This window comes from Mesoplodon densirostris, chromosome 15 (assembly GCF_025265405.1).
Source record: "Mesoplodon densirostris isolate mMesDen1 chromosome 15, mMesDen1 primary haplotype, whole genome shotgun sequence".
Taxonomy (NCBI): domain Eukaryota; kingdom Metazoa; phylum Chordata; class Mammalia; order Artiodactyla; family Ziphiidae; genus Mesoplodon; species Mesoplodon densirostris.
Genome location: NC_082675.1, coordinates 7,150,605 through 7,166,308, shown reverse-complemented (window position 1 = coordinate 7,166,308; position 15,704 = coordinate 7,150,605). Strand labels below are relative to the sequence as shown.

The following is a 15,704-nucleotide window of genomic DNA, read 5'->3' as shown; positions in this document are numbered from 1 at the left end:
CAAAGATATACATATGTTTGTAGCTTTACAGTTGAATTCCCGCAAGCTTTGGATCGGCATCTGTGTGCCAGGCACCCTGCTAGTGACTAAGGAGCTCATGGGCCCAAAGAGAGTTCAGTGCTCTATAGATGCTGTGAATAAAATGCTGCGCGAGGTCAGAGGAAGGAACAACATTGACAGAACATTTTAATAATCTTTTTTATTGGCTCATCTGTTTTTACTCATACATTCTATTATGTATTACTAGGTAAAGTATATGTAATTTGTTAGATAAAACTCTAATAAATCCATTTTGTGAAATATTTTTTTATCCTTTTCTAAGCTGATTTCTTTTTTTTTTGCGGTACGCGGGCCTCTCACTGTTCTGGCTTCTCCCGTTGCAGAGCACAGGCTCCAGACGCACAGGCTCCGCGGCCATGGCTCACGGGCCCAGCCGCTCCGCGGCATGTGGGATCTTCCCGGACCGGGGCACGAACCTGTGTCCCCTGCATCGGCAGGCGGACTCTCAACCACTGCGCCACCAGGGAAGCCCTAAGCTGATTTCTTAAATATCTTTTCAATTCGTACCACTGTCTCAGAACAATTTTTGTGTGTTTAAATTATAAAAGTGAATTAAAGCCTGAAAAGAATTTTTAAAGGCTTGACAGGATAATATGCTATCAGGTGTCATGGCTAAAAATTAACACATTTTATTCAAGGTTGGAAGATGTCTTAAAAATGTACTTTTAAGTTCAAAACTTCTTTTTCCTCTTGTTGAAGATGAAGTTCTTCACATAGGCTTAGAGACATGTTGCATTTGTACATGTTGCTTATAAGAAGTTTGCAAATAAAACAATGATACTAGTTTACATTTCTGTGGCCCTGCGAGTCCCATAAACAAGGCCCTGTGAGATTGAGTGAAGGTCTCCCAGGCAGTAAAAGACGCAGAAGCTTGATCAGATTTTGGCAGGTCCAGACTTCAGCACCCTTTCCTCTGTGCTGTCTTCCTTAGGCTGCCCGCTCAGGCAGGTGTCAGCAGGGTTCCATACCTCTTTGTCTTCAGTGACCAACGTGTGAAAAAGGCGGACTCACTCCACTTTGACCCCAGATAACCCAGCCACGTAGGAAAGTATCAGATCTAAGGAAACAGTTCTATTTCGTGCAACAGTAGATTATTCTAAAGTCAGATTAAGGCAGTATTGAAATATATTTAAAATTATCTTTGAATGCCAAATAAAGTAGCTGGCTTTTGTTTAGGGGCCGTGCTGTGTCCAAAACAAGTATCTCTGAGTGCCGGGAATGCACCCAGTGTGTGATCATGCTGTTAATGGAAGAGGTGGGTAGAGCTGAGAGCAGCCGGAGTCCCAGATGCCCTGAGGGCGTCACTTCCACCGGGAAAGAGCTACTGTTTTACTGTTTTCTTTGTGCATAGAGTTGAATTCACATAAACTAAATGCGACTCTACATAAACATTGCAAGTGCACTACTTTTTTTTTTTTTTCTTTTTTTTTTGCGGTACGCGGGCCTCTCACTGTTGTGGCCTCTCCCGTTGTGGAGCACAGGCTCCGGACGCGCAGGCTCAGCGCCCATGGCTCACGGGCCCAGCCGCTCCGCAGCATGTGGGATCTTCCTGGACCGGGGCACTAACCCGTGTCCCCTGCATCGGCAGGCGGACTCTCAACCACTGCGCCACCAGGGAAGCCCCTCAAGTGCACTACTTTTATAGGCTTTTGTTATGGTGTTGACTCACCTAATGCAAAGAAATAAATTCAGGATTGAAGAGACGTAAGTTTTAAACCCGACGCCCTGGCTTTCACTGTGACACATTCTCAATTCTGTGCACGAGGATTACCTTTAAAAGTAAGATGATGCGGGACTTCCCCGGCAGTCCAGTGGTTAGGACTTTGCCTTCCAACGCAGGGGGTGAGGGTTCGATCCTTGGTCGGGGAGCTAGGATCCCACGTGCCTCGTGGCCAAAAGGCCAAGTCATGGAACAGAAGCAATACTGTGGCAAATTCAATAAAGACTTTAAAAATGGTCCACATCGGACTTCCCTGGTGGCACAGTGTTTAAGAATCCGCCTGCCAATGCAAGGGACACGGGTTTGATCCCTGGTCTGGAAAGATGCCACATGCCGCGGAGCAACTAAGCCCGTGAGCCACAGCTACTGAGCCTGCACTCTAGGCCTGCAAGCCACAGCTGCTGAGCCCATGTGCCACAACTACTGAAGCCTGCGTGCCTAGAGCCCATGCTCCACAACAAGAGAAGCCACCACAATGAGAAGCCCTCACACCGCAACGAAGAGTAGCCCGCTCTCACTACAACCAGAGAAAAACCCACGTGCAGCAGTGAAGACCCAATGCAGCACCCCCCCCAAAAAAAAATTTTTAATGGTCCATATTAAAAAAAATCTTAAAAAAAAAAAAGATGATGCCGCAGACCCGTATCTGAAGGGCTGAGCATTAAGCGTGTTTGGCTAGGAGGTGGTGGCTTTCATAGATCCCTGCTCACGCTTTATTCCACCTGGTCCCCAGTGACCGCCAGCAGACACTTGGCAGGAAAGCTGTCCAGGTAGAGCCGCTGTCTCCAGCAAAGCTTGTGCCTTTGTCCTTAAATGGTTTCTGTGACGCTCCAAATGTAAAGCGATAATAATAAAGATTTGTATTCTTTTTCATCCATGAGAAAAATGACATGTGGAAAAGGTGCTTTGTTAATAAACCATAGAAGTTGTCAATTTTGATTTAGGCTGCACCTGATTTACTCAAAACCGATTCATGTATTAATAATTAGAGGGTCATTTTATGCATTTAGCTTGAACTTCTTATAAAGATAGTGGGTTTTTTTAGGTGAGACATTTATTGTTGATCTATCACTTCTATGTGAATGAAATTATTTCCCCTTAAGCATAATATTAATATTTTTTTTCCCGTACAAGTCTTCGTATAGCACTTTAGATCTTTCCTTTCTGGGGGTTCTCATCTGCCAAGTTCTGAAACTTTTTAAAATACTGATTTCTCATACCCCAACTCTAGTAACAGTGAAGTGTCTGCGTTTCAGCAGAATGTTTAAGGTCTTTGTAAAAGAATGAAGATTAAAAAAAACCCAAAAAACCTCTGTTCTGTCTTTTTGTGCTAGAAAATTGAGTGTAATACTATGTATATTAAAGAAAATTCTGAATCTTAATTACCCATCAGGTAAAGAGTTTTCAAGAAAAAGAAAGTCTGTAAAGGAGTGCTGGACTTTCATTAAAATGGAAAGACAGGGCTTCCCTGGTGGCGCAGTGGTTGAGGGTCCGCCTGCCGATGCAGGGGACACGGGTTCGTGCCCCGGTCCGGGAAGATCCCACATGCCGCGGAGCGGCTGGGCCCGTGAGCCATGGCCGCTGAGCCTGCGCGTCCGGAGCCTGTGCTCCGCAACGGGAGAGGCCACAACAGTGAGAGGCCCGCGTACCGCAAAAAAAAAAAAAAAAAAAAAAAAAAAAAAAAAGAGGAAAATAATTGTCATTAATCCTTCTATCTAAAAAATAACTTAATTTGATACTTCAGTATGCTTGCTCTCAGCCTTTTTCTATGCATATCTACATACAGACACACACATGTCATTTGAGCAGAGAGTTGGTACAGTTTTGAATACTTTTTTGACTTAACATTAATTATAGTGTGAAAGTTTTCAAATTTGGTGAAGGATCTAGTCAGCATCACTGATTAAAGCTCTTTCCAGCCATCCATTTTGCAATTTTAAAATTCAGGAAGGAGGGGAGAAAAGTTAGCTGCGCGTAAAATTGTTGGAAATGAAGAGGTTTGTGTCGATATGGGCTGGTGAAAAACGTTTTAATAATATTTGTTCTTAAATAGTAGAGAGAGAAAAAAGGAAAGACGAGTTACTGGATATCGCAAAGTCAAAGCAAGAACGCCTGAGCACGGAGCTGCATAATCTGAGACAGGTAGGTTCCCACTTACCCTTCTCTATTAGGTGGGAAACGCTTGTAAACAAACATCAAATTAGGAAAAGTGTATGCCCAGTGATTTCGTTTATGATGCTTTTGGAATCCTGACTACATTAAAGGTGTATCATCTTAACCTAGCAGTTAGGGTCTTGCTTATGGTAATTAAAGGTTAGGAGACTAGTTACATTAACAAATCTCAGGGCTAACATAGGAAAAAGAAAAGCAAACATATTCAGCATAGTTCTTTAGTCACTATCTGATCTGTTTTGGCATTTGAAAGTGCCAGTAGTTGGCTCAGTTTAGCTTTGTTGTTACACTTTATTTTGATTTATCAATATCTACGGCAGATTTACATAAAACAACAGCGTGATCTGCAGTTTCTTCATTTCAATGTGGAAAATTCTCAGGAATCAATACAGATATATGACTCAAAGATGGAGGAATCAAAGGCCCTGGAATCCAGGTAATCTTAGTATGATGCTATTAATATGATCTTGTATTTTATTCCATCATTCAGTCAATATTTGTTAAGTACCTGCTGTGGGCCAGTACTTAATTACTGTTTGGTAGGTCGTAGGGAATAAATATATGTGAGCTAATCCTGGGTGGTAGTGAGAATTTTAGGCATGATCTTAATTTAACCATTTGATTAAATTCATTAAGCACATTATTTGTGTGTTTGTCGTGTAGAAGGCTTTGAGCTAAAGTAGAAATTACAGAGATGAATCATTTATTCATTCATCCAGCACTCAGTATTTTAGGCATGGGCTAGGAATAGGGAAAAGGAAGATATATTGGGCATGGTACTTGTTTAAAATAATGCCAAAGAATGGTATAAATAACTGCAGTAGAAGTTCAGCTGAGGGTGATCTCTGCTCTCAGTTTGATTTTCCCATTTTCCTTGTTAATAGGAGGAGACGTCTACTCTTACCTGTAAAAGGCAGTGTGTGAATTAAATTGGTTTCTGTCAAATTCAAATATAAATATATGAGGTCTGGTTTAATTTAACAAGCATACAACTGCCCCACAGTTAAATTGAGTCCACTTTTACAAGCAGAAATGGTACAGGGAGTCATGGAAAGGAACAGGAATTCGGGGAGTTCCCCATCACGGCATGTAGGAGCAGAAGCTGGGCTGGATGACGCAGCTCCTTTCCGTGGAGGGTGGAGTTCAGGATGGGGGTGGTCAGAGCTGCAGGGAGGGATGTAAGGAGCAGCTGTTGCTACAGACAGTAGAACTGGGGACTCACCCACACTTTGCTGCACTTGCTGTACTCTTCTTCGAGGTCTTTTGCTGGGGGGTTGTTGCACCATTGCTCTGTATCCCAGCTGTGGCTGCTACTCCTAAACACCAGACCAACCCAGCGACCTCTTGCAGACAGAAGCCCCTAACCTATTGGCTCTTTTTCCTTTTTGCACTGCATTTCCCCTGGGAGGTACCTGGGCTGGATGATTGAGGTTATTCTTTAAGAACATAAAGTGTCTTATCCCATTCTAGAAGGAGGGATTAGAATCATACAGATTAGAACACCTGAATAGGTGTGACAAGAAAAACTTTGACAATTTATTAGAAGGTTTATCACAGTGATTTTTATTTTTGCACATGTGGTGTCACTTTTACCTTAGACCAGTTTTCAATATATAGATACATAAGTATCCAGCAGACAAATGGGATGGTCATGAATGCAGTATGGTGAACACATTTGGCACTTTCCAACTTATCGTTGTACCTTGACTCTCCCTTGCCTTTCAATCCTGACTTTACGTCTATTTAACTGTGAATTAGGAAGAGAAATAACAGATCAGTCAACGAGTATTTACAGAACACTTAGTGTATGTTAAAGGCTGTCTTAGGTTCCAGGAGGATTAAAAATGCTTCTACATGTGAACAAAAACCTTAAGAATCTTTTTTTTTTTTTGCGGTACGCGGGCCTCTCCCATTGCAGAGCACAGGCTCCGGACGCACAGGCTCAGCGGCCATGGTTCACAGGCCCAGCCGCTCCGCGGCATATGGGATCTTCCCAGACCAGGGCACGAACCTGTGTCCCCTGCATTTGCAGGCAGACTCCCAACCACTGCGCCACCAGGGAACCCCTTAAGAATCTTTTGACAAAACTTTTATATGTATGAAACAGTGAATGATATAGTTATAATAGGAAATGCGCTATCTGATTAATTAGATATATATTAATATATACAGTAAGATAATGATTTGCAGTATGGAGAGTCAGTGCAGTGGACATTAAGGATGGGAAGAGGGGAGTGGCTGTGGTGATCGCAAGACTTCCTGGAGGAGGTTGGGCTAAAATTGGGCTCCGAAGAATAGAAAAATTCTACCTCATATTTTCAACTCAGACAAATGGGTCTTACTAGGGTTTAGCTCAGTTGATGAGGTTTAAGTGAAATATTTAGAACGACAGTATCAAGTGTATCTTATAACTTCCGTTTTTTGTAATGCCACCATAGCAGAGAAGTGTGTTTATCAGACCTTGAAAATAACCACCTAAAAGTCGATTTTAAGAGGGAGGACAATCAGAAGTCACTGGTTAAGGACCAAAAATTTGAGACCACGTTGGTTCAGCAAAATAAGTCAGACGAGAGCTCTTATGATGTATGCAAAGAGAAGAAACTACAGGTTAATCCTTCATTTGGGGGAAAAAGTGTAATTGCTATCTCATCTCTATTTGCAAAAGACTTAGTGGAGAAACAAAAGTCTTGGTCTCTGGGAGGAAAAATCCAGACTGAACCCGAAAACAAAAGTACATTTTGCAAGATCCACGCAAAATCACCAAAAGGTAATGGAGCTGGGATTCAGAATGAAGAGGAACAACTCTCGGAAGCATCAACATCTGGATCCGATGAAAAGTGGCATGACGTCAGCCTTTACCTGGGCCTGGCCGACTGTTCTGATTCAAAACAACCAGAAAAGCTAGATTTCAAATGTCAAGATCACCTGGAAAGGTCTGGAGTCTCATGTTGCCATAAAAGCGAAGCCTGTCTGGATGAAAGTGACATGTGGGCATCCGAGTGCTGCCACCCGAGTAACTTCGTAATCGAAGCTCCAGGCCACATGTCTGACGTGGAATGGATGAGCATCTTCAAGCCTTCCAAAGTGCAGAGAATCGTGCGCCACAAATCGGTGTGCACTTGTTCGGAAAGTGCCAGTGGAACCAAACACAACTCCTCTACAAGGTCAGTCTCGTTTCATGTTTGTAAACACCCAGGGAGCCTACTTACGGTTTTGAGAAATATAAAAGGGCTGCAGTAGCCACTTCATGCCAACTATGAAATGGAAAGCAGTGTTTAGAAACAGAAATTGCGTTTCACAAACCATTTCCTCTTTTCATCACAGGGTAGGCTGTTGAGGTTTTGATTGTACAGAGACTGTATTGGATTCCAGTGAGAAGTTTGTGCCTAGGACAGCTTCTGAGGCAAAAGTTTTGCTTAAAAACAAAGCCAGTTGTCATGAGCTGAGCAAACACTGTTTTATTTTAAAACAAACGGGGAGGTCACTTTACAGGGTAGAATGCTGCTCTGGAGCATTCCTCAGCCAGGATCCTTTTGAATCGATAAGCCGTTTCTTTCATGTCCAGATTACATTCCCTAGACCCCAGATAAGACATTCTTTTTGCCCCCATTGGCTTATTTACACATCCAACTGCTTTGGCCTTTGTGTTCACTTTACATTTCCCAAACTTTCTTCCTTTTAAAAATCATGCAGGAGAAAGAATATTTGTATTTAATAAGCTGGTAACAGTTATTGTTTTTTTTTCCAGTTTTATTGAGATATAACTGACATACAGCACTGTATAAGTTTAAGGTGTTCGGCATGATGATTCCAGTGCATCAGGAAATGATGACCACAATAGATTTAGTGAACATCCATCATCTCATATAGACACAAAAAAAAGAAAAAGAAAAAAATATATTTTTTCCTTGTGATGAGAACTCTTAGGATTTACTTTCTCAACAACTTTTATATATAATCTACAGCAGTGTTAATTACATTAATCCTACTGTACATGAAATCCCTAGTTCTTATGTATCTCATAACTGGAAGTTTGTGCCTTTTGACCACCCTTATCCAACTGGTTGTTTTTTGTTTGTTTGTTTGTTTGTTTTGCGGTATGCGGGCCTCTCACTGTTGTGGCCTCTCCCGTTGCGGAGCACAGGCTCCGGACGCACAGGCTCAGCGGCCATGGCTCACAGGCCCAGCCGCTCCGCCACATGTGGGATTCTCCCAGACCGGGGTACGAACCCGTGTCCCCTGCATCGGCAGGTGGACTCTCAACCACTGTGCCACCAGGGAAGCCCCCAACTGGTTTATTTAAGAGAAAAAGAATGGATTAGTTTCTGGCATATGCTGCATTTTTCAGGCTTATCTTACTGTTCGAATTGCTGAATCTTGTAGTTAGTTGAGGGGTGCTGCACTAATGTCTGCTATTGTTAAAGGAAACCTAGCTCTTTGATCTCAAATTACAGAAAGGATGAAGTCTCTGTATTGAGAGCCTTTTTTTTTTTTTTTTTTTTGCGGTACGCGGGCCTCTCACTGCTGTGGCCTCTCCCGTTGCGGAGTACAGGCTCCGGACGCGCAGGCTCAGCGGCCATGGCTCACAGGCCCAGCCACTCCATGGCATGTGGGATCTTCCCAGACCGGGGCACGAACCCGTGTCCCCTGCATCGGCAGGCGCACTCTCAACCACTGCGCCACCAGGGAAGCCCTCAAGGCCCTTTTGACCTCCGTGGCTTGAAATGATTCAAGTGACTCCCTGTTCTGCCAACAGAAGCATTTGCCAAGGCATCGAATGACAAACGCGTGATTAAGTGGAAGAGATAATGATGTTTTCCTGTTTTTCCTTAGATTATACGAGCTTATGTACCTACTTCATCATCTGACTAAAATGGTCACGTTTATACCACCATTCCATTTGCCGTGCAGGGGTTTACATGTGGAGGGGGCCACGGCCTGCTCTGCCGGCCTTACAGGGCCTGTGGGAGGAAGAGGTTTCCAGGGCCTCTTGCTCTCAGCTCTGCTTTGAGCCCGGTGTTAACAACACACCAGAAACTTAGCTACACGTGTCTGTTCTCTAACTACTAAGACCCTATGGAAGAATCAAGGACCCACAACAGTGCCATTCTGCTTTCACAGAAGGACTTGTAAAAGACCATTAACAAAAATCAGCCTCACAAACCAAAAACCTAAAATCTTCAAATGTTTAACCTTGTGCTGTATTCAGTTTTTTCCTCTTTTGGATGATCCCGTCTCTCACACCTTCTTTTCTTTGCTTTTTTTTTGTGGGTGTGGGGAGGAGGGCAATTCTCTCTTCTGTAGTTACCCTTTAATGAAGAATTTGGTTTTAATTCTTACTGCTAAAGGTATGCATTCATTTATAATATTCTACACAAATATTCTGCTCAAGTCTCTAATGTTCTATTCAAACTTGAGCTTCATCATCAGAAAAGAAAACACTTTTTTTTTTTTGTCCTGTTGAGATACTTTCATGTATAACAGTATTGGTGACATGTTTGCTGTTGTTTCAAGATGCCTGTTTTTGTTTTGGTTTTATTATTCACAGTGAGTTGATCCAGCAGTCCCACTGTCTGGGTTCTTCAAAATCTGCCTTAAGAGAGGATGAGAAGTTGATAGAGACGGAGTCCTCTTCTGATAAAAAGAACTCATCTAAGATTTTGTTAGTCAACAAAGATGCAGCATTGCCCAGTGAAAAGGTTTGTATTTCACTTAGTAATACCCAGCTTATTCAAGCAAGACTTCTCCCCAGCATACTTCTAATTCTCCTAGAGCACTACTGTTAGTGTGCTTAATTTTGGCTATTCTTCAGGTTTTTTTTTTTAATTATAGGACTTTAATTTATATTACATAACTGAAGTCATAATTATTTACCTTCTCTTTTCTTTAAATATCCTATAGATAACTTCAGGTAGGATGCCCTCAGGCCCTCCAGGTGATTGATATATCTATTTTTAATAAATATTTTAAACACACAGAAAATGAAAAATACAAGTAACTATGTACTTACATTCGGATTTAACACGTTGACATTTTGCCATGTTTGCTTTATTTTTCAACTTGCTAAAGAAATAAAATGTTACAGATAAAGGGTAAGTTCATGTGCCATTCTGTGTGTGCCTACCCTCCACCCCCACCAGTTAACCACTACCCTGAAGTTGCGTCCATGCTTGCTTTATGCTTTTATGTTTTACATAAAACTGTATACTTAAGGGCAGGAATAGAGACGCAGACGTAGAGAACAGATGTGTGTACACGGCGCCGGGGAAGAGGGGGATGAATTGGGAGATTGGGATTGACATATATACACTACCACGTGTAAAACAGATAGCTAGTGGGCACCTGCTGTATAGCACAGGGAAGCTCAGCTCAGTGCTCTGTGGTGACCTAGATGCGGGGGGGAGGGGGAGAGGTGGGGGAGGGAGGAAGGTCCAAGAGGGAGGGGATATATGTATACACATAGCTGATTCACTTCGTTATATAGCAGAAACTGACACAACGTTGTAAAGCAACTATACCACAATTAAAAAAAAATTACTATTACTTTGTTTAAAATGTACATGAATGGTAAACTGCTGTCTATATCCCTTTCTGATGTGATTTTCCAGCTTTGTCAGTGTTTTGTGACCTTCATCTGTGCTGACACTGTGGACCTAGCCTCTTCATTTTGATTGTTGCTTGATGTGCGGTCCAGTGATTGAATAAACCGCAGTGTGTCCACGCCCCTACAGACAGGCAGTGAGGTTGTGTCTACAGTGTCGTTATTGTGGATAAGCCAGTGTTTCCAACATGAATGGGGTCCCCCTTGCAGGTGGTTCGTAAAGAAAATAAGTTCAAGTAAACTTAGTTATTTTTGGTGTTATTTTGGGAAGATATCCGGGTTTGAAATCAAACTCATCTGGGTTCAGGTCCCGGTTTTGCTTTGTCTTAGCTCAGTGACGTTAGTACAGTTATTTAATTTCTTTGAGCCTCAGTTTCTTCGCCTGCAAATATGCAATTATAACATCACAGTTGCTTTGTTTAAAGGGGATATTGTAGGGCCTGGCCCCTAATGGGTATTTGATGAGTGTTAGTTCTCTTTATTCAAAATTGACTGCACCAAGTGTTGACTAGAATCGGGAGCACCTGGGACTTTTGTTCACTGATGGTGGGAATGTAAATGGTAGAGCCACTTTGGAAAACACCTGGGTACTTTCTGTTAAAAAACTACTTTAAAAAAAAATTAAATATACACCTACCATATGACCCAGCTGCTCTACCCCTAGAGAAATGGAAACATATGTCCACATAAATATTAAAGCAGCTTTATTTGCACTAGCTAAAAAACCTGGAAACAACCCAAATATACTGCAGTAGGTGAATAGATAAACTGTTGTATATCCATACAATGGAGTACTTCTCAGCAATAAAAAGGAATGAACTATTTAGACACATACAACATAGGTAAATCTCAAGATAGTTATGCTGAGTGAAACAAGCCAGACAGACAAAAGTATGTAATGCATCTATATAAAACTCTAGAAGATGCAAACTAATCTCTGGTGACTGAAAGCAGATCAGTAGTTGTCTGGGAATGGCGAGGAGGCACTCACAGAGGCAGGAATTCCAAAGGGCCAAAGGCATGATGAATGCGACCCATGTTCATTGTGGGGATGGCTTCATGGGTGTGTACTCATGTACACATGTATGTAGGAACTCATCAGATTGTACACTTAATCATTTAGTTATTTTTGGCTGCGTTGGGTCTTCGTTGCTGCACACAGGCTTTCTCTAGTTGTGTCGAGCAGGGGCTACTCTTCGTGGTGGGGCACGGGCTTCTCATTGCGGTGGCTTCTCTTGTTGAGGAGCACAGGCTCTAGGTACGTGGGCTTCAGTAGTTGTGGCATGTGGGCTCCATAGTTGTGGCTCGCAGACTCTTGAGCGCAGGCTCAGTAGTTGTGGCGCACGGGCTTAGCTGCTCCGTGGCATGTGGGATCTTCCCAGACCAGGGATCAAACCCATGTCCCCTGCATTGGCAGGTGGATTCTTAAGCACTGCGCCACCAGGGAAGCCCCTGTACACTTAATTGTACAGTTAATTGTATGTCCACTGTGGAAAACTCACAGATTGTACACTGTGGAAAACTTTTTACACAAAGTTGAAAATTAAGTAAGAATAAACACACTAAGGCATATTTCCACTTATTTTTAAAAGCTAACAAGGCTTTAGTGTTAAAGTTGCATTTTTTAAGTATTTTGACCTGGTAATTACAGCCTTGGCAAGTTGACTTAAGAGAGGTAAACAATGCCTAGGATTCTTTTATCACATGGATGTTACTTAATTAGTTGTAGTAAGTTCTGTTTAAGTCAAATTATTTAGCAAAGTAGGTTCTAAGAAATAAATGGAATTTGGTTCATCTAGTGTTTAATGCCCTGCTTTGATATGTAATACCTAAAGTCCAATGTTAATGAACAGTTAACATTTGTGTTTGTTACATTGTACTTGTAAACATAAACAATGAAAAGTGCCTCTTGATTTCCTGAATGCTTGAAGTGTGTTGTTTTCCCAGGATGATTTTTCTCCCACCAGCAAGCTTCAGCGTTTGCTGGCAGAATCCCGTCAGATGGTTACAGACCTGGAGCTGAGCATGCTGCTCCCCATCAGCGCTGAGAATCTCAGCAGCAGCGCCAGAAAGGTACGTGGTTCCTTTTCTTTTGACCCCACCTGCAGTATCCAAACACTCCAGTCGTTGTGCGCAAACGTCCCCTTCCATTAGAATGAAAGGGGAGGAGGTAGCAGGTTGGGTTTAAGGAGGAAGAGAAAGTCATACTCAGGTGTCGCCACACCCAGACGTCCTCCTTCCAGTTACCTGGGCACATGCATGTACATTCTGGGGGTTTTTTAAAAAATATTTTATTGTAGAAAATTTCAAATACAGATGTAGAAAGAATCCTTCCGATCGCAGAGCTTCAGGAACCATCAGCTTTCTGCTGTTTTGTTTCGTCTTCCCCCATCCGTACCTGTTTTCTCCTGAAACATTTTAAAGCAAATCCTAGACATCATTTCACTCATATATACTTCATTCTGTGGCTCTAACAGATAAGGACTTTTTTCTCATCGTCTAATATCATCTAATGACTAGACCACGTCAAGGTTTCCCCATTTATCTCAAAAATGTCTTTTTACTGGTTATTCAAATCAGTACTCAACCGAGGTCCATACTTGGCGCTTGGATAAGTCCCTTAAGGTCTCTCTTAATCACTAACAGTTCCTTCTCCTTCCCTCCCTTTCTCTTTCCTTCCTTCCTTCTTCTTCCTCCTCTTTCTTCTTCTTCTTTCATTGTTTTTTTTTTTTTTTTTTTTGCGGTACGCGGGCCTCTCACCGTTGTGGCCTCTCCCGCTGCGGAGCACAGGCTCCGGACGCGCAGGCTCAGCAGCCATGGCTCACAGGCCCAGCCGCTCCCCGGCATGTGGGATCTTCCCGGACCGGGGCACGAACCCGTGTCCCCTGCATCGGCAGGCGGACTCTCAACCACTGCGCCACCAGGGAAGCCCCTTTCATTGTTTTTTAATGCCATTTATTTGAGGAAGAAACACTGGGTCATTGTCCAGTAGAACTTCCCACGTTCTGGGTCTTGCTGACTCCATCCTGTCTGTTGTTTTATCCCCCAAATTCCTGTAAGCTAGTGTTTCCATCTGGCAACTTGATTAGACTTGGGATCAGTTTGGGGGTTTTGTCTGTTTTGGGACGACGCCTTCCTGGGCGATGCTGTCTACTGCCTAGTGCATTGTATCGGGAGGATCCTCGTGTCTGGTTGTCCCACTTTTGGATGTCAGGCTTGATGGAAGTTCAGGAGGTTGTCAGCCTGAGCTTTTTTATTATAGAGTTTCCCTAAAGTTCACTTAAGGATTTTAGCATTCCTTGATTTTTATGACTTAGATCTGTTATTTCATGAGGAATTGCAAAACAGTAATCTCCTAAATTTATCATTCTTCGGGGAGTGTTTCACACGTTAATTCTAACTGCCTTTTTTTTTTAAATACTACTCTTTCTTTCTTTCTTTCCTTCTTTCTTTCCCTCTCTCTCTCTCCCTCTCTCCCTCCCTCTCTCTCTCTCTCTCTCTCTCTTTCTTTCTGGCTGTGTTTGGGTCTTCTTTGCTGCGTGTGGGCTTTCTTTAGTTGTGGTGAGCAGGGGCTACTCTTCGTTGTGGTGTGTGGGCTTCTCATTGCAGTGGCTTCTCTTGTTGCGGAGCACGGGCTGTAGGTGCACGGGTTTCGGTAGTTACAGCACACAGGCTTGGTAGTTGTGGCTCGCGGGCCCTAGAGCGCAGGCTCAGTAGGTATGGTGCGTGGGCTTAGTTGCTCCACGGCATGTGGGATCTTCCTGGACTAGGGATCGAGCCTGTGTTCCCTGCATTGGCAGGCAGATTCTTAACCATTGCACCACCAGGGAAGTCCCTCTAACTGCTTTTTCTGAGCACAGGAACCTTTCAGTAGCAATGATATAAGTTGCTTTGTAGATTTTATAGCCTAACATAAATAGTGAAAAGAACGTTGAACTTGAAATCAGAATACTTGGGTCCCAATTTCCTAATCTGTAAAATAAGAGCTTGAAACGGATGCTTTAAGATTCCAGGTACATTACTTGGATGTGCTATGGGCATAGTTAAAGGTATTTGAAGGCCATTGAGTTAAACTTTTTTGTATCCCTGACCAAAAAATCTAAAATTAAAAAGGTCTGCAAAACACTGAAATACCTTTCTTTTTAAATAAACTTCATTGAGGTGTAATTTATACTATCTCAGTCAATAAAGACATTTTATTAAGAAGGTCTTTAGGGCTTCCCTGGTGGTGCAGTGGTTAAGAATCTGCCTGCCAGTGCAGGGCACACAGGTTCGAGCCCTGGTCCGGGAAGATCCCACATGCCGCGGAGTAACTAAGCCCCTGCGCCACAACTACTGAGCCTGTGTGCCACAACTACTGAAGTCCATGTGCCTTGCGCCTGTGCTCCACAACAAGAGAAGCCACCACAATGAGAAGGCTGTGCACCGCAATGAAGAGTAGCCCCCACTTGCCACAACTAGAGAAAGCTCACGTGCAGCAATGAAGACCCAACGCAGCCTAAATAAATAAATAAATAAATAAATAAATAAATAAATAAATAAATAAATAAAAGAATGTCTTTAGTGCCTATATACTTGTTCTTTAATGAAGAACTGGTATAGATCACTAGTTCAATAAGTTTATTTAGCTCTAATGTATATTAATGTATGTGTACATTACATATATGTACCAGTGTAACCAACATCCCAATCAAGGTATAGAACATTTCCATCACCCCAGAAAGTTCCCTCATCCTCTTTGGAGTGAATCTTCCCTTACTGCCACTCTAGGCAGCTACTGATTTGACTTTTATCGTCAGAGAATAATTTTGCCTGTTCTAGAACTTCATATAAGTGCAATCATACACTTAAGATACTCCTTATCTAGCTTCTTTCAATAGAATTATTTTGAGATTCATCCATGTTGCTATGTGTATCAGTATTTCACTCCTTTTTATTGCTGATTAATATTCCATTGTATATGAATAGACCATGGTTTGTTTATTTGCCTGTTGATGGGACATTTGGGTTGTTTCCAATTTTGGAGTATTATAGATAAAGCTGCTATGAACTTTTTTTTTTTTTTTTTTTGGCTGCGTTGGGTCTTTGCTGCTGCGTGCAGCCTTTCTCTAGTTGTGGCGAGCGGGGACTACTCTTTTGTTTCAGTGCGTG

At 42.5% G+C, this 15,704-nt stretch overlaps 1 protein-coding gene across 15 annotated transcripts in view; it reads left to right on the top strand.

The window, feature by feature from the left end:
- Positions 1-15,704, top strand: part of CCDC62 (coiled-coil domain containing 62) — a 46,189-nt gene that overhangs the window by 14,841 nt on the left and 15,644 nt on the right. For 14 of the 15 annotated variants that reach the window (XM_060119437.1, XM_060119436.1, XM_060119432.1 and 11 more), the window contains 5 exons: positions 3,834-3,922; positions 4,273-4,388; positions 6,391-7,116; positions 9,501-9,651; positions 12,501-12,626. In XM_060119437.1, coding sequence (XP_059975420.1) covers positions 3,834-3,922; positions 4,273-4,388; positions 6,391-7,116; positions 9,501-9,651; positions 12,501-12,626 — 1,208 coding nt within the window. The remainder of the gene's footprint in view (positions 1-3,833; positions 3,923-4,272; positions 4,389-6,390; positions 7,117-9,500; positions 9,652-12,500; positions 12,627-15,704) is intronic. The other variant, XM_060119427.1, reaches the window with a different exon arrangement.